The following is a 21,672-nucleotide window of genomic DNA, read 5'->3' as shown; positions in this document are numbered from 1 at the left end:
GTGAAAATGATAGGCATGTAAGTAGAATGGAAAACCGATTGAAACTCAGCTGATTGACAGACTAATTATGCATCTTATTATTTGTATTTACAAAATATATTTATATTTCATTTTATCATTTTATATATATTTCAATATGTCTTGAGATTGCTAAACTAATCATTGAATTTACACATTTCAATTATCGTTTTTTGTTTTCTGTTTTCTGCTTTTTATGGTGGCCCTATAACATATTTTTATTGTTTAATACTGATTTGTGTTAAGTGTTTTTTGTTTAGATTGAAGAAAAGTCTTTTCTTATGTGTGTGATGATCCCTCTGGAGGCATTCCCTTACTCTGCCTCTTCGCTGACCGCTGGGATCGCTGGGATAGCTGATCGATCTCCTTCTCAATTGCATATACTAATCCACTCCTCCACGTGGCATTCCTCGCACTCCACACTACAGCACCATTGAAATTTACAGTGACAGCGCTCGGCCCGTCGCTCGATGATTTGACTGTGGCCACGCCCACAGCAGAGAGAGGCGCACCCATCGCTGGTTGTCGTATTCCGATTGCATTTGCGACCCACTGTGCCTGGAATGGGATGAAAGTAGAGCACGTTAGAAGGTAAATTGAAGTGCGGCGAGAGTTCAGGACGGGTTCAGGGCAGACCTTGGCAACGCATTGCCTCGAAGTGAACTCTTCCTGAATAAACAATGAACTTAAATCTGGGTATGCTATATGTTTTTAATTAAGAAAAAGTTGATATCACATGGGTGTTACAGCTTTCATTGTGATTTGATTAAGTGGCAGCTGCGCCGACAGCCTGTTGCCTGACTATTAAAAAACCATAAATAAACTATTAAACTAAGGCCTATAAACAAAGTATCATAATTGTTGGACGATAATTGCCAACGTTAATTGCCATCATTTGCCTAGACACGACACGACGTGGCACACGGGGCACATGAATCAAAACGCCCGATGGGCTGGAGCCAGAGCCACAGCCACAGCCAGAGCTCGGACGACGATTAATTATAAATTTGCGTCGTAATTAACACTTTTAAACTGTTCCCCCGGTGCTGCCTCCACATCTCGCTCGGTCTTTGATAATTTGCAAATGTGTCAACAGCAAAAATGGCCAACAAAAATTGCAAGTGGCAGTTAGATGTTAGATGTCGATGTGGACGTGCCGTGCCGAGCCCCAAAACCCGAGCCAGATCTCAACAGATCAGCGCTGATCCGAGTTGATCCGAGATGGAGCTAAAGCTGAAGCTGAAGCTGATGCTGGGGCTGCTGTGCGCATGGGTCGCAGCATTTGTTGTTGCTGAGTTATGTGGCATGTTTTGGTAGCCCGTTTATAAATCGTTTTTGCTTTTTTGTTGCATTTGCTGCTGCTGCTGCTGCTGCGGTTGCTGTTAATTTGCATTTGTGATTTATTTATTAGAGCCAAATCAAATTTATCGCTCGAGTCGTATCTATAAATCATTTTTAATTAGTTGAACCAAATTTCACGACAAGAAAACTGCAAATTAACCAATTAGGTAATGCCGGGGTGTACAGCAGCAATGCAGGGAGTGCGGGTAAAGGGCTATTAGTAGAACAGAAGATGCATATTAAAGCCCTGCATTAATCCACAGTATTCTCAAGATCATAGTTATACGCATGCCTCTTTAATACTTTTGATCTCTTTCTATATCTGCTTCGCAGTACGAAGCAAATTCCTCGTTTCTCTCTCGTTCTCTCGTCCAGAAAATAAAAAGCAGAGTGAGCGAGAAGAAAACCCGAATTTTTCGGATCTGGCACAGTATAAAAACCGATTCTAACTGACCGAAGGAAGCGGGACCCGACTCCCACTCTCTAATATGGAATCTCATGGGAATTAATGTATAATGTGAACAAAACATAAAGTAGGCATACAAACTCACCCTGTATATCTGCGCCCAGATCGCGCTCACAAAAGTTGGGCGAGCGCTGATAGTAGAAGAGCGATGTCTCCAGTTTGCGTGCCATTCGCGCCGCATTTTTATCAGCGTTCGGCTGGCGCGTGCCACGCTCCGAGCCATCCTCGTGCCGCCTTGCCTCGTGATCGCCCACCAGACCACCGCCATCGAGCGTGCCAGACGCATCGACGGCATCCATATCCGAGGATGAGGAGCCGGAACTGCTGCCACCATTTGACTTTTTGTTGCGGGCCCGCTTCAAGACGACAATGGGTTCGCCGTTGCCGAGATTCGACTGATCCACGAGTATGGCCTTGCGGAACTGATGCTTCAAGACCTTGCCGACGACGTGAAAGTCGGGGGCGGACTTCCAGCAGGTCTTCAGCTGACAGCTGCCGGACATGCCATGGCACTTGCAGCGGAATTCCATGTTGTTCGAAACGGCCTGCAGATACGGTTCATAAGAAGAATTATTAGAGAAACAGAAATTGGATGACGGACAGCCACTCACCACTCTGCCCGCATGATTGTTGTGCAGATTGATCTTCGACTGAATATCGCCTGCCTTCTCGCGACAGTCCAGGAAGAGCTTGGAGTACTCCACACCAAAATCCATGTTGTGGGAGCAACCACCCCACTTCCAGCGGCTGGCGATCTTCGAGCGCTCGTACTTCTTCTCCTCCTCGGGCGTTAGAATCTGATTGGTTTCCAAGTACTGCAAGAACTGCTTCTTCTCCTTGTCCAGCGACTGGCGGAGGTTCTTGTTGAGGGTCTTCCTATTGATGGTCGGATCACAGCCGCAGGACATCAAACGGCCTTGACTGCAGGCCCTCGCCACGCTGTGTGCCACCCCGGCAGCCGAAATGGCAAAGGCAAACGCGCTCTCCCTGTAGCCTAAAAGGAAAGAAATGTTTCTTGAGATGGGTAGAGGATGCTGGTAGAGGTGTGCTTTTACCCCTGGGGAATCATTGGGGGAACTATTGCAATTTATGCGGTGTTATTTTTAACGCTGCATTTCGAAGCAGTACATTCGAACGCTGTGCTGCGCTCCGGTGGCCGCTCTGGGAATTTCAGCGGCATTTCGACTTTGACATGGTCTGGACAAGCGTTCAACCAGGCCACAGCACCGCCACACCATCACACCACCACACAATATCTTTTTAATGATCGGACGGCAGTGCAGTGTGCCACACCCACAAGAGAGAGGGAGGGAGATATGATATTTGAAATGCCTTATGCAGCAATAGCAACAGCAGCTGTCAAATGGCTGTCAAAAAGTTGACGTTAATCATGGCCGACATGGCCATGAGTGGCCCCAAAGTTGGCAACATTTGTCAAGCGATTGACATGCAAATTGTCAGCGCCACTTTGCATAAAACCAAACTCAATTCAATCCGAGATCAGAAACCAGAAAACAGAAACCAGGGATCAGATCGGCCACTAGCGACGAGAGCGACAGTACATATGTCAATGTGACAGGCTTGCATCATTCTCCTTGTTTCGCCGCTCCTCAGCTGTCAAACAATCAGTCAGTCAAGCCGGCCAGTCCGTCACTCAGGATGCGCACGAATGCAAATGTCAATGTTGTGACAAGTTGTCGTACCAATACCCATCCGGAGACGAATCCAGCGATCCATCGATCCAGCGATCCATCGATCGATCCAAACTGCAATCGAAGGTGCAAGTGCAATGGGAAATTGTGTGTGTGTGTGTAGCGCGCATTTGATTGACGATTAAGACGCCATCAATCAATGCATCAGTGCAAACAGTAGCCTCTCCAAAAGCCCACCTTAGCTCTACTCTTCTCTTCTCATCTCTCCTCTGCGGATCTCAGCCAACTTGTGATTGCTGATCGCTGATCGCTGATCACGGACTTGATTTATGCACGCTTTGTCTTGCCCCTCGTCGAGCCATTTGCAAATCCAAATCACATCATTGCCAACAGTTACATTTGACAATGCCTTGGGGTCTGTGGCTCTCTCTCCCTCTCTCTCTCTCTGTCTCTCTTCTCTCGCATAAATTGGCCCCCAAACCGATCGAGGAGAGGCTTGACTGGACGCTGGACTGGAATGGAGTGGCTTGGCTTGGCCTGGCTTGGCTTGGCTTGGCTTGGCGACCTGTCTCTGTGCTCAAGTCTACAGTCTACAGAGTACCCTGTCTCCAATGTCTCGTTGTCTCCCGTGTGTTGCAATCCCAAGTAATTGTTTGCGACATACGTCGCTCGCTTGTTGTCACATGCAGAGGGAAAACGAAAGAGAGAGGGAGATCGAGAGAGAGCGAGAAGCCCAAAGATAAAGGTCGATCGTCGATCCTTTTACTACTTTTGTGCCGGGGCCCCAGCTTCAGTTGATTGACAATAATGCATGGTAGCAGCAGCAGCAGCAGCCTCAGCAGCGAAAAAGAAAAGATCAGCGATCTGCAACGACGATCTCTCAACGATCGACGATCGACGATCGACGAGTTCCATAAGTTATAGTAGATATGTATGCAAAATAGTTGACCTGTCCGTGCGCCGTTTCGATTGTCAGTCATTGTGCGACTCGACTCGACTTGGCGACTCGGCGACTTGATTTGTTTCGTTTCACTTGGTTTGCTCCGACCCGACCGACCGATCGCTGGCCCGATCCGATCTCTGTCCATCGATCCCTGACTTTGTGGCTGCCTTTTGTGCCCTTATAAGTCGTTCCCGTCGTACCTCGTCGTCGTCGTCGTCGTCGTTGCACGCGTTGCTGTTGCCTGTCAATATTGACTCTCGTTATGTGCAGTTCCTTCCTTATTTAATGGACGCACGAAACGGGCGGGTTGACAAACGGACACTGGACACTGGACAGTGGACAGTAGACAGTGGACACTGGACATTGGACAGTGGGACAGACGGGACGTACGATCCTCAGACATGTCGGTGACATAAGCTTGGGTTTACCATATTCGATATTGGATGAAGGCTAGTCGAGAGTTACTTGGAAGTGCTGCTGGTGTGGCATGCATTTGGAGATTTATGGTTTGGCATTGTTTTGTGGCAATGTTGTTAACTTTAACCTGCGCGATTCTGTCTGGCATTTGGACCGATCATGATGGCCCACTCAAGATTGCGGCGGCGGCAACGGCAACGGCAACAGCAGCCCCAAGCAGCCCCAAATGCAAATAATATGCACAGAATTTGCTGTAATGGAAGTATTTGCCCACAAATGAAGCACCACTAAGCAAAAGATTCCTGAGCCTCCAACATAATCACATCACCGGCCTGGCCCAACAACGACAATGACAATGTTGGGACCGGGACTGGGACTGGGACTGGTACTGCGAATGGGATTGGGGATTGTGCATCCGTATTCGATCCGCTCCCATGGCTGTCTTCCAGCCCCCATTCGTTTGTCTCTCGTTCGTTCCCCTGTACGTTGTCAGCGGCTGCGGCAGCATCCGTCAACGGAGATAACAATTTTTTAAATTGAAATTGAATGAAGTGGTTTGCTTACAATATAATTTATACGATGAATGCAAATAAATTACGCCGGACTTTACTGCCAGACCGAAACGAGATGAGCACCGGCTTGTCCTCGTACCCGTTCCCGTTCCCGTTCCGAGCCTGTCCTCTAGCCTTTCCCTTTTACTTCAGAAGTCTCTTCCGAGGCTCCTGTTTGCTGTTTGCTCTTGTCCGAATGTCGCATTGAAATTTGTGAGAAATCTCTTGAGCAACGTCGGCTATACACTCGTACTCGTATATCGTTTGCATCTGGATTGCAATGCCGCCATTTTGAGCATTTCCATTGTGTTTTCCTTTCCTTCTGCTCCTCTTTTTTTTGTGGAATTTTTACAGCAATCGTATGATGCATAATTTAACTAATGAAGCATTCTGCTTACGGACTGGAAAACATTCCCATAGAAGTGGTATAAAGTTCTGGACTAAGTCTTAGAATTTGTTGTAAGTTTTAGAGGCTTTGATAATACAGTTTGGGGTTTATTATTTACTTTGTATATGAATTTCTATGAAGCTTTGCTTGATTCTCTCCCTTAGAAAAAAATGAAGTGAAGCATTATGTTTCTTTCAGTTTAAGTTTCAGAAGAACTGGTCAAATTCCAGATAGATTCCGGATAACAAACCTTTAGCTGTACCCCTTGCTAGTCATATCAAGCGGCACAGTACTCTGGCATGAGTCATAACAGAAGTCAGTTAGAAAAGTTGCGCGCAAAAGCAGAAATCTTGCAACTTTACACAAAACAAGGGATCGGCGCATGTGATCAGAGTTACCGCTACTTGTTGTTTGGCCAACAAAAGAGGCTTAGAATGCGGCAAGCTCTTTGTAGATGCCTCTACGATGTCGCCACGACACTGGTGAGTGTGTGAGATCTACCCGTCATAAGGCACACGCCGCGTAGGCATCAAGGCTTCAAGGCTTCAGAGGTTGCCAGCCCAGTCACTTGTAACACAATGCCTCGAGGACAGATTAAGATATCAAAGTCAAAGTTCGTATCGCCGCCGTTTCAGATGCACCGGGCTGTGACAAAACGATGGACCCCAGTCCCAGTACCAGTACCAGTTGCAGTCGCCGTTGCAGTCGCAGTCAACACTCCTACTGGAAAAACATAGAAATTTGATCTAGTCCGGTATCGCTGATGGGGGGCATTAGAAACTATAGATGCTCCTGCTGTGGCTTTTATGCCATGTCGTGTCTAATAATGCGACGGTTAATAGCTTTGGACATTGTCTGCTTGACCAAACGTCTCCGCTATGGGCAATTTTAATTAGACTCTTTGCCTAGCGGCGGTTTGCGTGTGGGCCGCCAATGTGTCCTCCACCCTCCACTCTCCACCCTCCACTCGACTCTGGGCTAAAATCAACCGCAAAACCAGTTGACAGTTGGCGGAGTCGACTTTGGCCATAAAGCGATTTTGTTTGCGTGAAAGCTGAGCCACGCTTACTGCACATTTTAGTGTCAGCTTAATGGCTTGTGGCCATGGCTACCACTGTACCACTGTACTAGTACCAATGTAGGCGGGGCAGCCTGAACCTGGGAACCTACCTTTCTTCAGCAGATTGGAGGCATGCGGATTGCGGCTCTTTGTGCTCAGCGATGAGCAGTTCCAGCGATGCCATTGAAACTGTTGAGGAAGAGAGAGATTGTAAGGAAAATATATGAGAATTTTAATGGTACTCTACTTAAGTGAATCTTGAAAGTATGCTACAGAGAATTTTGACGAGATCTGTATCTGCTGTACCTGTATTTGACATTCACGTATGGCCATATCGAGTCCTTCGAGTGCGGCTGCTGTCACATCACTCGCCTTGTAGCAGAGCTCCACTTGATCCTTGGTGAGACCAGGCACTGAACGGCAGGTGGCACGACCGTCGGGTAAGCCATAAAGCCTACAAGCACAATCGATCAATATAAATTAAGTTATGTCAAAAAGAGTTTAAGTCTTTAATGATATTATATTTTCAAGAGTAAGAATTCTATCAGACTCACAGGAATTCATCGCCAAAAGAATTTTCTTTCTAGATATAATGAGATATCTTTTAGCCTCCCAAGCATTTCCTTTCTAGATACACTTTGAGCTCTTTAAATCGCCCAAGGAATCGCTGAGAATTTAAATTCCAATCAAAATTTAATTACAGCCACCGCAGTTGGCAATTAAACTCGAAAAACTGAGACCAACGAAATTTCGGAAACAGTAATTAACCTTGAGTTTCTGGCACATAAACCGCAGACAAGAAAAAACCTCACAATACTCGAGAGTAGAGTAATTTAATTTTATTTCATTTTGGTTTCTGTAGATTTGAAATTAAATTTGCTTTTATTTGCAAGCAGATTTAATCGAGAAACACGAACCGAACCCAAAGACAAAGACAGACAGTAGCTAAATATAATTTCTGTTACTGTTGGCAAGCTGTCATAAATCTTGTCAAATCGCTGGACGATGAATCACTGGCTCATCAGTGGAGAAGAAGTTTCCAAAAATGGTTAAGGTTCTTTGATCTGAAATAGACCAAGGGGATGGGATGTTGGGGTGTACTGTTTGCCAAGAACTTATTCCCAGGTCTCTGGGTCTGAACCCATTTAAGAGCGCGGCATGGCATTCAAGGTCAGATTGGGTTGAGTTGAGGTGTTCAGATCTTGGGCCAGAGATACAGATACGGGTTTTTGTGGTGTGGTGTGGAGTGTTGTGTTTGAGTGAGTGCCAGTTGACGTTGAACAACTTCATCGGGTCTGTGGCAGTCACTATGGTTGTGGCTATGACTGGGCTGGGATCTCAGACCATTGCCACATCACACATCGCACATTGCATCGCATCGCATCGCGTTGATCTACGACACGCAGCTTTTTTTTTTGTTTTTTGGTCGGGGAGGAATACCGGGCGTATACGTGATGCTCGATGGCGTCTGCCTTCTTCTTCGTTTGTAAATGTATGTATTTTCTTAATGCCTAAACTACCTCGTCCGCCTGCCCGCACCACACTCCTACCAGGGGTTAATTGTGGCACGTCGCATGTAAGACCGAAACACTGCCTCAAATGTAGAAACGTGCCATTTTCACACACGTCCTCCAGCAGTCCGGACTCCGGAGAGTAAGATTTAGAGATCCTCATCAGCATTGGGCATCATTTGTATGCCATTCACGGCCCGGGAGCGGGAGTAGCTGCAGCCGTTGTCTGGCCAGCAGATGGCAAAGATTCGCAGAGCAGGTTCATTTGTAATTTACGAAAATGTTGTCGCTAAAAAGTTTTTTGTTTTTATTTTTTGCAATTTGGGTAAGCCTTGGAGATGACTGCAATGACTGCAAGCTGCTTGCTATGGCACTTTAGTACTTTGAACTGCTTTAAGGCTGCACTGCTTATATACGGCTTGCTTTCAATTTCTCCAATATATTTGCACACTCCTATCTTTCCTCTCTCCACAGCCAATGCTATTATCATCATCTGCTAATCAAGCAAACAAAACTGCAATTTATAAGAGTAAAAGAAATATCAACAGGGTAAAAACGAGATGATAAAAAAAGGAAATACAGGCAAAATGCATTTTAATTGGCTGACGTTTCTGAGATACGAATATACTACTCGTATGCAATGCTGGGCATTGGCATTCGCCCGTCTACCGGCCAGACATCTCTCCCGATAAAGAATTTAAACTGATGCACATTTTGTTAACAGCTTTATAAAGCATATGGCTTTTAGTTACCATTGGCAATGCCAATGCCAATGCCATTTGCCGACTTCAATAAAACTGATAAGCAACACAGCAACACAAAGTGAATGAAGCGAGCCGCCGACCCAGCCGCCGGTCAGACCCAGAGCGTCTCTGAGTCATGCATTTCATCCATTCGACAATCCAGTTCCCAGAGTCCCAGAGTTCCACAGATCCTGTGAGCCAGCGGTCTGGAGTTTGCGTATTTCACGCGATGCGATAGCAATGCAATTGATTCGCTTATAAAATTTATCGATCTGTGCTGAGCTTGTTCCCCGCCAAAGACGTTATCAGGGCCAAAGTGTTGGGGCCAAGATAAAAGCCGGCATTGGCAAACTTTAAATTTCATTTTGATTTTCATAACTTGAACAACTTTTGCCGCTGCCGCTGCAGTCCTTTCTCACGCTCGCGAGTTCTATTGAAATGCCATAAAAAGATTGAGGCTTTAATAGGCGCCGCCAGAGTAGACCTAACTCTTTCGTCTGTGGTTCTACACTCTCGGACTTCGAACTTCGGAGTCTGGTCTGTCAAACGGTAGCCCATGCATAAATCAAGGATTTTTGTTATTTCGGTTTATGCCTTCACCGAACTATATACAGACATGGCCAATAGCCATAGACCTAAGCCCCATTTAGGCAAAACAATGTTTCCCAAATACACACAGATTCACACACACGCACACACAGCGAAAGATGCAGATACAGACAGATACAGAGATTGAAGCATTTCAGACTGGGTAGATAACTTTTGTGGAGACATTCCTCAGCAGTCCGTTCGAAGAGGGGTTGAGCGAGCAGCAGGGAAGGGGCTTCTGGCGACCACAGCAACAGCTAGGAATGTCTTTGATCCAATCCGACTAAACAGGGTGACCTGGCATGGCAGCAGGCTGAAAGTCGAAATATTTCATCTCCATGCCTCCCCACCCCAAAAAGAGCTTTAAAGTAATTAAATAAAATTATCGCATTTTTTAAGCAACAAAATGTATTTCTAACGAAAGTCAAATGATTCATTAGGCAGCTGCATGAAGATTTTCTATTCCAAATATTTGTTTTTAATTTAAATTACACTTCTTTGCTATTAGATATTAATCGAATATGATCGTTCGCGTTTTTAAAAGCTTTTTTCCCAATAAATTGTATGAAACGTGTAACATGGCAAAATATGGTAAAATGGCAAGGGTAAAGTGCATGGTGTAATATTGGTTAGCTTTTGTGCGGGAGAGGGGGGCCGATTCGATCGGCTCTCAAGCCTATCGATGTTTCTTATGCGATATATACTATTGATATCTCCCACACAGTGTATCGATAACGCGCGCTTTGTTTACATTCTAATTACGGGCATTATTACTTCTTATTGTTAATATTTTAGTGCTACAATGTGTATAAATCTGTGTGCTGTGCAGGAACATGGCTCTTTCGTTGCTGAAGAGACTGCGAAAGTAGCAGCAGCTCGGGCTGCGCATACGCCAGCAGCGTGTTGGATGGAGGCTGGAGGACACTTGAACGTGTGAAATCCTGGCTGTGGAATGAGCCGGTGCATGCGGCTGTGTGTGGATGCACATGCACCCAATTAAGTTGCAACTGCAGTGGCCTGAGGTGGCAAGAGGCGTGGCAGCTTGACAATTCATTTGCATTTCAAACGGGCAAATTGCGGTGCACCAACACCTGACTCGTGCTCTGCGCTGCCCTGCTTTTTGTGTGTGTGTGTGTGTGTGTCTGCGCCTCATTATGCGTTGCAATTATGACGTTGCAACTACAAGGAGGTGGATGACGATGCCAACGAATTGCAGGCTGCACTTCAGCTTCAGCGTGCATTTTTACTGTCTCGAGTTGACTGCATCTCTGCGCTGCAACGTTCTTTCGTTGCATCTCTGCGCTGCAACGTTCACTGCGCCGTTGTCAACAAGCAGTGCAAAAAGTATGTTGACAACCCCATGCAACAACAGCAACAACAAGAAGAACACGAGTAACGAGATTAACAAGCTGCAACTACTAGGCGAGTCAACCAGTCAGGCAGGCAGGCAGGCAGGCGGCGGTCCGGACTCCAGCGACAGACATCGCCCTGCTCCGCTCCGCTTCGCCTGACTGACTGCGCACTGAGTATAGAGCTGAGGCCCAGGACTGAGACACGGATTGACAGCGGCCCAGGCGCATTATAAAACTTGAGTACCAGGGACCACCCTGCAATTGAAATCAGCTCAATTGTGTGTAGGCCCCCATGGCCCCATACTAGTGCAAGTACAGAGGGGGCACACGATCCACAGCCAGAGCCAGAGTCCAATCATCTACTGCGGATTGAGTAGTCTACGGGAGCCTTTGGCAATCTTATTGTTCGCTGCTTGAGCGTTCCAAAATGGCGTTTGCTGCTGGGAGTCCGGACTAACGCGTAAGTTGCCATTTTTGTTATGTTTATGGTAAGTTTTACAACCGATTTTATTCGAATGTATGCGATTACTTTCTCGTGAATGTGCGATTACAAGGTTTCAATTAATTTTGTTTCTGGAAAACCGATTAGTAGTGCCTTTAAACCTATTTCCAAAAGGCATTTGGTTGACACTAAGTAATAGATTAGGGCAGATTTATGATAATTAATTCCTAAACAAATAAATCTATATAGTCGCTCTTGTATATTATGAGAATTAGTAGAGATATTTCGCAAGTATTTATATTAATACCTGCACAATTATTGGCCATCCTCCTCATTTCTAATGGTGTATGTTTTGTTCGTGATGGATTCTAGAGATGTAAATGCTTGCTTAAACACTGTTACAGTTCCTATAAGAGCTGTATACCAAACAATTGCTCATTTACTCTGCTACTGTTGCCCATCCCATAGCGGAGAATCATGTGTGAAGGCGCAGACACCATGACCGCAACAATCTCATTTTAATCAAGTACAATTAGGTAAGCTTAATTTCCCAAACCTATCACTAGATCAATATTAATTATGCCAACACCTTACACTGACAGCTGTTTCTCTCGCCCTCAGCCTACGGACGGACGCAGCGACAGCCTCTTCAGCAATTGATTAATTTGTTGTCGCTGCAACAGCAACATTAACCCCTAGTCTCTGATTGTTGTTGTTGCTGTTGGTGGAGCTTGTCGTTTAATTAATTAACTCGCCACCAAACCAAACCACCAGCAGCAGCACCACCACCAGTGCCAGCACCAGCTCCAGCAACATACGATATAACATGAGGGTAATGAGCTTGACTTGAAGTTAATTTGTTGACAGGCTATTTACACTCGGGAGCTTTGCTTTACATACTCGTAAATTGTGATGGATTCGGGCTTAGGTGAGAGCTGCTCTATCTACAAGATACTAGATACTTCGTACTTACCAGCGTGTGCAGCAGGCCAAGATAATCACAACAATTAAATGCAAATTGCAATGACGCGTTGCGGGTTGTGTGGCAACCACGATGGTGTTTGTGCTGCTGCCGCTGCTGCTGTTGGTATTTCCTGCTTCTTGATGCTCTTGTCGCTGCTGCTGTTGCTGCTGCTTCTGGTGGTGGTGGCGGCCTCTGATTGTTGCTTCTTGCCACACAGTCATCGCTCGGCTTTGATTTGCATAAATTTTCATACAATTGTAGCCAAATGTTTAATTGTACAACATTTTTGTTAATCAATTTATCACTGCTCTCAATTGCTGTTTTTGCTGTTGCTGTTGTCGTTCTTCGGGTTGCTGTTGGGGCGGCTGATGTATTCGTTTGCTGAGGCCAGGCATCAGGAAACATTTTGTTGAGCACATTTGAATTATCTTGACAATTTCCTTATGTCGTTTTTCTATTGGGTTTTTACATTTTTATTTTAATTATTTGCTTGGAATTGTTGGACATTTATTTTCTGCGAGAAGTCGGTAGGAAACTAAATTTTTATTAATATTAAAAAGAGTTGGAATTATCAGTTAATTTGAAAATTCTTTGTTTTTTGTGTTTAAGGGATTTTTCACTTATCATTTTGTTATTTACAGAAAATGTATTTTATCAAAAGTCTCATCAAACTTTTTCTTGTTTTCTGCGTTTTCGATCGTTTGAGAGTTTAAACTATTTTCACTTGCTTCAAAATATCCCTATGGGCGAGTAGTACACACATTCTTCTTTAGAGGGTTTCATGAATCTTTTTTTAATTTATTTAATTTTTTTTTTAGCACACTTTTTTCAACAGATCATGTGAATTGGCACTTCTCCATAGACCTTTGGAGACTGACCATTCACCGATCTGCTTGGTCTTGCCTTTGCCTTTGGCTCTGGCTTTCAACTTTGAGCTCCGCTCTCTGGCTACTGGACGGCTGGCAAAATCGTTTTCTCGTAATCTTTGTCGTTACATTCGTTATTTTTCTTTTTTTTTTGTTTATTTTCTATTTTGTTCATTTACAATCGTTTTCTCGTGGGTAACGAGAGGAGACTGGGCTTGTCCGATTGGCCTGTAATACAAGTTTTGGATTCTTGTTGGTTTTGCTTTATAGTTTTATAGCCCCTCATCCACTTCTTTTTTTATCCGCTTCTGTTTCTGGGTGGTTTGCTTTAGGTCGATTCGAGTTGCGGTTTTTGTTAGAGAAGTTATTTCTTGGTGTGTGGCACATGACCCGCGAATGGCGGGTTTTATTTTGATTTGATTGGTTTTTTAGTTTTTGGAATTTAGCTGGAGGGGTTGTCCATCAGTAAGTCAAAAATTAAACCTAAAAATTAATTTAATTTGGTGGTACTTGGAATTGAAAGTTCAGACAAGTTCAAGTCTTCACTTGAATTCTTTATAAATTTTGATATTTAATTTTCGTGGACTTTGGCAAACTTTTGCCTTAAACTGGCTTTATGAAATATTTTGGGTTATTATTTAAGTTTTTTTGTATGCTATATTTTGTGATGATTTCAATGATGATTTATTAATAGAAACTTTTGAGAATGTTCATTATTTGAACCTTTATATGTGTCTATATTTGCTATAAATAAAACATTACTTTTATTGAGTGAAATATTTTTAGAAATTCTTTTTTGTTGCCCACATTTTAGAGCTCGTTTTTTTTTTAGTTATAATGTTTTTACTTAATTTCTAGAACTCGTTATTGGTTATGATTGAAGTCTTGAAATATATTTTGAATATATTAACCAATTTATTTATTTTGTTTAATACTCCATTGAAAGATTAAATTAGAAACAATTTGTCCACAGCACCTAGAAATTTATCATTTTGCAAACGTTTTAAAATTTCCTCCATTCGAATTAATTTTATTATATTTCGTCGATTTTTTATTGCATCATATATTTTTTTCTTTTTCTTTTATTTAAATTAATTAAAATTTTTAGTTTGTTCAAATTTATTAGATTTTAATTTGGAATTATTGAATGATTTTTGTTTTATGCAATTTCCCTAGCACGGAAGACACAGGACACGAACGTCCTGTCCGGGAAACGAGTCGCGCGACTATGAAACGAGAGACGAGCTATCCAGCCTCTAAATGCAAATTAAATTTGAAATATTTGAAACAGAAGCAGGCTTCGTTGTTATCGGCATCGACATCGTCCTCGTCGTCGTACTCGTTATCCTCGTCCTCGGCATCGTCCATGCTTCGGCTGGGAATTGCGGAACCGGGGAATGATGGAACGGGGGGTACGAGTGATGGTTGATGGGGATGCGTGCGCGTGTCTTTGTTTGGGGTGATTGTTATTCCTAGCCGGGTTGTGGCCGGCTCCTGGCTTGTCTCCTGGCTGCTCAGCGACTGGCTGGCCAAAGTGCAAGGACATCAAAGGATAGACACACCTTTATACGTACATATACCCACGGATATATTGAGGCAGGGCTGCTCATTCTTCTGCATTTATCGCATGCGAGAGCATTTCTTTCCTGCTGTTGAATTACCCTCCATGTTTGGTCCAATTAACACGTTGGGATAGTCATGCTTATGCGGAAAGGATCAGGATCAGGAACAGGATATGTTTATGTTCCGTTTCATTGATTAAAGATTTAACCTTTGAGCTTGACACCTGTCCTGTTGCCTGGTGTCTGTCTGCGGTGCCCTTTAAAGACTGATTAAGCAGCTCTGCTGCATGATATGTGGGGTGTTGCCACTGTTCGTGTTTTTGTTGTTCTTGTGGCAAGGACATACGACCGAGTGCCACTTCTGGTGAACATCAAAGGGTTAACACAACAAAAGTGAAACTGGTGCACTGGCGTTCCGTTTCCCCTCCGAGCTGTCTCACTCTTTCTCTTCCCATTGTTGTCCTCTCAAGGACTCCAATTATTGCAATTTCGTTCCTTTGTTGTTGGGGTATTTTTTGCGGGAGTATGCCTTTGAAATATGCTAATTTCTATATAGGCAGGCGGAAAAAAACAAAGGCTAGGGCAATTGATTCACGTCTGCTTCCTTAGTTAGGACCAGTCGCAGCATCAGTGTCATCAGGGGGTTCCGGGTATGAGATACGAGGTACGAAGATGCCAGAAGGATCTCAAAATATGGGTCGTTTAGGCTGTCAGTTTTTCTTTTATTTTCCATTTGGCTTTGTGTGTGTGTGTGTGGGTGAACTTAACCCTCTTTGACTTTTCCTTTGCTACTTGTTAGACTTCAAAGGATTTACGCGAACACACACTTGTTGCCAGCTGTTCTTCGAGGCTGTTGCAATGCAATATGTTGTGCATTTAAAACAAGCAGCTGTATTTAAAGATATTTTAGGTATACAATCTATTCAGTTGTATCAGTTTGACCACATCAATTGTGAGCCTCGGCAAGGGCCGCGGCTCGACTTTTATACCCGGTGCTGATCCAGAATACATATATTTACTTTATGGGGTTCCTTCTGGCTGCTATACAAATCCTACACAAAACTAATATATCCCCAAACTATTCGATTGCCGGGTTCGAAAAGTGTTCTATGCGCTGATTGATTGATTGATATTTGCAATTGATGTATGTAAATATAGATACAATAATTGTACGGACTTTAATGACTCAATGACATTTCAGATGAATGCAATGTCAAATCACTCAATGATGGCACTTGAATTTCATGTTTTGGTAACTCTTGAAGTACTCCAATATAGTGTGCATTCCTTTTGGCTTACTTGTGGACAATGTTAATGTTTAAACTCATTAAAAATTATCCGTTAACAGCTTGATGCAATGCAACTCTCACACACACTCCCCACTCTTTACCTTTACCACTTTCAGTCACTCGAACCACAAAGAAAACCACAAAAACAACGACCATTTGACCATCTCATCTACCGCATACAGTTGCCATGAATCACCATCACCTGGCGGTGGCTTCATCCACAGCTACAGCTAACAGTCTGTGCCACTGCCTCTGCCACTGCCTGGCTGTGCCTCTGGGCACTGGTTCTGGTTCTGGTTCGGGGTCTGAGGTCTGGCGGAACATCCATCAATGTGCCGTTGACATTTCCTTGGACCGTTGACAAGAATTGTCACAATAAACAATACAACCACGACGACAACAAGAGCAGCCAGAACAATGATGGCAATGAGCGGAGAGGACACGTGACGTGACGCGATGAGATCAGCGGCGGCAGCCAGGAGTCCGTCCAGATCTGGGGCAGGAGCGGCGAATCAGCATGATGATTAGTTCGGTAAGTGGCAGCGCTTCGTTTTTTTAAGGATGGCAGGGGGCAAGAGGAGAGCGCATAAATTACCAAAAGGATTAACCAACCAGACTCAGACATCTGACAGGGAAAGGGTACACGAGTACACGGGAGTACGGGAGTACGGGAGTATGGGAGTACGGGTACCCCTTAAAAGAGGGTAGGATTGTTGTTGTTGTTGGTTAAATGTTCAGTGAACTGTAAAGGGATTCCTCCGGAACGAAAAGGGGTAGGAAGTGCCAGGGGTTACCCTGCGGAAAGCATCATGTTAAAATTAAAATCAGATCAATTTCACAGATATTAACATGGATATATTTTTGGGACACGGCCATGGTCATGGGCAAGTGTTGATGGAATACCAATGTCAGCGAGGGGTTGCTTTTGTTATTGAATTTTCATAAGGGAACTGATATGCAGGGTATTTTTGTTTACGAGTTCTTTAGGAGATTGAATGTCATTGTAATGAGTTATCATGTATTATCATCAGCGTTCAAGAATATGTAATTACTATTTAATGGTGATATATTTATTCATGGGCATATGCAATTAATTTGAAGTAAAACCTGGAAATTCTTGCCTGGAACTATCTAAACGACAAGTGTCTTTGGATTTTTTGATTATTTCATCCATATTTCAAGAGAGTACCCAAAGTTCGACTGGTTTTCAGCCTGTTTATTCATTTCCATTCTTATCTTGTAATCGCAATTAGTACGAAATTGAGGGTTGCATTGTTTTAAGCCTTTACTCCGCCTTTAAACAGAGTCCCTAATAAAACCAATCCCTCAAAAACAGTATCTAGATTTTCCAATGATTGGATATCTCTGTCGCTATCTCTCCCTCTCTGTCGTGGCGCAGGTGTGCACTCGCCAAAGTTCAAAACAATTTGCGCTCATTAAAAGGAAAAATTCATGAAAAATTCATTATAATGATGTTGCCCACGGTTACACCGACGGACCCATAATTTAGTTAATTTACGTTTGATTTTCGTTATTTTTGTTGATTTTTTGTTGTTGTTTAATTAACTCGAAGCGAAACGACGGAACGTTAATAAATCCTGACAAAAATCTCACAAAACGACACAAATTTTCGCATCGAAGAAATATCTTTCGGGGAGTAAGAAATAATAATAAAAATTAAGCGAAAATTAATCGAAGTAATTTCGAGAGGAGCTTCTGCTGCTACTCCACTCACCTTTCGGCCACATCCCATCCCCTGGCCGAATCCCCTATCGAAGTCCGGCGACATAGCGAACATAACTCGAGGCATTCCAGGGGCCAAAGTGGCACTGGGTAAAAAGGGTTTGGGTTTGTCGATTTTCGGTTTTGGTTTTGGGTCTGAGTCCCGGAGTCTTTCGTACACCGGTCGGTCGGTGTGTATGGGAAAAATTCCGCTGGCCTCCAATCAGTGCACACAGTTTGCATTGCTCTGACATGAAAAAGAAATCAGTGCAGGGCCACGGCCTCACTGTATCCTCCTCATACTTCGCCTCTCTTCCATTCGAGCGGTGGCTCGCCGGACGACATACAATTTTCGGCTGCAGATGTGTGGGAAAATTTTTCAATTTTAATTGCACGTTGCGTTGCGTTGTCGTCCCGAAATTTAAACATTCGATATCCCAGGGCCCACCTACAAAATCCCAACCCATCCCATCCCATCCCTGGCAGAGAATGGGGTGGTGTGGTGGTGTGGTGCACAAAGTTCGCTTAGCTAGCGCGTCTGCATACCGGGAGCGCCTTTCTATGAAAATTCCTTCCATCAGGCATCGTCGCAGCCGCGGCTGGCATCCCAGCAATGTTCCCATCTGAACTATGCAAGCGCTGAGGCTGCTTCCGAAGTCTGTATTTTGTATTCTGTATTCCACCTGCCCTGCCCTGCCCATCTCCTATCTATGTGTACGGTTGGGCACGGTCCCCCTTGGAGTCCGCCTCTGTCTCTGTGCGGCGGTCATGTCAAGTTTTAGCAACAGTCAACGGGCTGATTTGGGGTAGGGGTTCTGCTGGAGAGTTGGAGGAAGGCGTTGCTTTGCGCAAATTACAATTAAAAATTGTTTCAAGTGGTTTACAAACCGCAGCACGCACATAGCCCGAGAAACAAGGCAGCGAGGAGGAGCAGTTTCCAGGGTTGGAGCATTTACTATCCTGTAACTTCTTAAATAAGGATATTATAAATAAGGCACAGCAAGTAAAGCGAATCATAGGGATTAGTAATGGTTGCCTTTGATTGCTAACGTTCCCTTTAGAGCGTGACTCTTGATGTTTAATACATATTCTTCAATATACATTGTGAATACTGGGAAATTGTTATAAAATTTGCATGTTTTAGTTGTCGTTCATCTCGTGTCTCTTCTGATTGAGATCCACGCAATTGCGACATGCTCACACGCACATTTTCGTTATCGTTCGTTATTTATTTTTGAATACATATTCTAGAATAAACATTCTAAATATTTGAAACCATCTCTTCTCTTCAGTGAACACATTCCGAATGCAATGAATACGTGTTTCCAGATCTTCAAATTCGAACCATTTAAGCGTGACTTTACTTGCTCATTCATTGCCAGCTCCTTCGATCTATTCCCCATTCAAAAGTTCAACCATCAGTCGTGCTCTTCCTGCCAAAATCACTTTAAACGTTGAAATCACAGCTTTTCTGCACCCCTTCGGTGGCACGACAATGGTACGTTGCCGGGGCAGGGGCAGGGGCAAGCCAGCCAGCAGCTCATTCACATCATCGTAGTCGTAGTAGTGGTCGTCGTCGTCGTCGTCGCTGGTCATCGTCATCATCATCAAAATGAAAGTTCAAGTGCATAGCACTCGTTGGCTCAAGCGGCCATCTTGGTTTTTTAGTGGCTGCCAACCAACCAGAAGAAGAGTTTCACATGGAATGGGGGGCACCTAAGAAGAGATGATGAGAGATTGGAATGAGCACCCGGGGCTGGGGCTGGGGCTGGAGCTGGGTCTGGGACAGGGTCCAGGTCCAGGTCCAGCCACTGCATTGTTGTGCCGCTTTATGACGTTGATGTGGCGCTGCATTCGTCATCTGCAAAGAGCCCAACAAGTTGCAGCAACAGTTGGCCAGAACCTGAACCACGGCAGAGGCATAAGGAATTTGCAGATGTTGGATGCATTCTCATTGGAGGCCCCCTCGAAGAAAAAGAGAAAAAAGAGAAGAAACAAGAAACATTTGGCCATATGGCAGAACTCGCTCTGTGACTTTGATTTGCTGCTGTCAGTCATTGCTGGGCTCTGTTTTCTTAGCATCATCGTCATCCTGGAAAGGGAACTTCATTTTGTTTGCCCCGGCGAATGTCGGAATGCATCGCAACCCTCTGGTGGGTCCAGCCACTGCGCAGGTCCAGGCTCCCACTACGGACAAAATGAACGCCCTGCGATGTGTGTGGGTGGAGCCAACACGGAATGAACCCGCCAGCGAGCTTTCGGAGCTTTGCTGATGAAGCTTTAAGCACAGGATGCCCACACAGCGTTGCCAGATGGCATCATAAATCATTGTAAAGGCAGTTCCGAAACACAAGGATGCCTGCTCTTTGTCTCCTCTTTCCTGGACATCGCGCTCGTGCACGCGCACGCGCACATCTTATGAAAATTATGAAAGATTTACATTAATAATTCTTACAAAAGCCACACATAAATAGCCGACTGGGCAATCTCCAGAGGAGGATCCTCTCAGGCGCAGCAAAGACGGGGGAAAAAATAAAGAAAAAGTAAAACACAATAACCATTTTTATTAAGCGACAATCAGCGCGCGCTGCGCGAAGTCCAGCTCAGTGACTCTCCAACTCAAACTCCAACTCCAGATCCAGACCCAGGTCCACCTCCATGCTGTTGCTTAAAGATGAAGCTCCATCCTCTATCTTCCAACTCCGCTCCGGGGCCCACTTCTTGCTGAGTAAGTTGTTGAAGTTGGGTTGGGGTGCATCTCCAGCTCCAGCTCCAGCTCTAAATCGGGACTGGGAACTGGGCAACTGGGGAATGGGGGGCTGAAGACTACCCGCTGCGTATGCGTGCGGGGCTCTTGCATGCAAATGGAATCACTTTATTAAACAGCTTACATAATTCATGTGCTGCACATTTAATTTAAGGTCATCAGGCCCCGGAACGGGCAATGGGCAATGGGCAAGCCATTGGTTCATGGCATCATGGGGTCTTCTGTGGATCGGATCGGATCTGGTGGTATGTCCGGGTTGCAGAGACGAGGCATAATGAAAAAGACTGTGTAATAATTTTTAAATGTTTGTAAAAATAGGTGTAGACAAGTTGAAATTTATTATGGCGACGTTGAAGGAAACGGGTTGCAGTTGTGGAGTATGTGGAGTATCGAGACTGGAGTTTCTGTGCAACAGACGGAAGTATTTTGGGTTTTGTGTTATTGTTGGACTTGTGACATTAGCAGAAGAGTGGGAAGAGGTTGAATGAAAAGAATTGGTAACTAATTGGAGGGAATACTATTGAAAACAATGGTAATAATGGATTGGAATTAGGAGTTAGGAATTCAGGTTCTGCTGAGCAATAACTTCATCCCGATAACGGAGTATTTGATGCATCCACTTCGATTCTTCCCTTGGCATTCAAGTACGAGCCAAATATTGAATATTTCGCTCATCCGAAAGTGCTGATTGGTGTAAGGACAATGAATGTCCCTATTTCATAGAACAAAAAGAACTTAATATTGTCTGATGATTAGCACTTGGGACACTCTAAACGATATCCTTTAAATCCCTCACCTTTGAGCCCATGTAATACTTTCAATTCGAAATTGTCCTTATAAGTATGTCCGACCTAAGAATTTCCAGTTTAGGTCCAGCTCTTTGTATCCCTCAAAACTATCTGAATTTAATATAATCCATTGAAAATTACCTCGATAAGAAATAGCATCTTTTTTTTTGCATTGCATTGAATTCTGGGTAAGAGGAGGAGGTACTCGGCTTGAGGGACCCACCTGGCTTGACTACCCACCA

At 44.3% G+C, this 21,672-nt stretch overlaps 1 protein-coding gene across 1 annotated transcript; it reads right to left on the bottom strand.

Moving 5' to 3' along the window:
• Positions 1-213: 213 nt before the first annotated feature.
• LOC6589313 (protein Wnt-10b) lies at positions 214-12,657 on the bottom strand. The gene is made up of 6 exons (XM_026988895.1): positions 12,446-12,657; positions 7,143-7,290; positions 6,947-7,025; positions 2,437-2,819; positions 1,911-2,370; positions 214-576 (listed from the first exon to the last, which is right to left on the bottom strand). The coding sequence occupies exons 1-6, from the start codon at positions 12,655-12,657 to the stop codon at positions 389-391; spliced, it is 1,470 nt and encodes a 489-aa protein (XP_026844696.1). The 3' UTR covers positions 214-388.
• Between the last annotated feature and the right edge of the window lie 9,015 nt (positions 12,658-21,672).

The sequence above is a fragment of the Drosophila persimilis genome, unplaced genomic scaffold, assembly GCF_003286085.1.
Source record: "Drosophila persimilis strain 14011-0111.01,24,50 unplaced genomic scaffold, DperRS2 tig00000191-arrow-pilon, whole genome shotgun sequence".
In the NCBI taxonomy this organism is placed as follows: domain Eukaryota; kingdom Metazoa; phylum Arthropoda; class Insecta; order Diptera; family Drosophilidae; genus Drosophila; species Drosophila persimilis.
Note: the sequence above shows the minus strand (reverse complement) of the source record. Positions and strands in the feature narration are given on the sequence as shown.

What these genes read in the sequence shown, in the direction of transcription:
- LOC6589313 (XM_026988895.1), bottom strand. Translation starts at nt 12,657, where the DNA reads ATGACTGTGTGGCAAGAAGCAACAATCAGAGGCCGCCACCACCACCAG. An exon ending in TTGGCCTGCTGCACACGCTG is followed by an intron (nt 7,291 to 12,445) that starts GTAAGTACGAAG and finishes TTGTGCTTGTAG; the next exon opens with GCTTTATGGCTTACCCGACG. An exon ending in ACAATCATGCGGGCAGAGTG is followed by an intron (nt 2,371 to 2,436) that starts GTGAGTGGCTGT and finishes CCGTATCTGCAG; the next exon opens with GCCGTTTCGAACAACATGGA.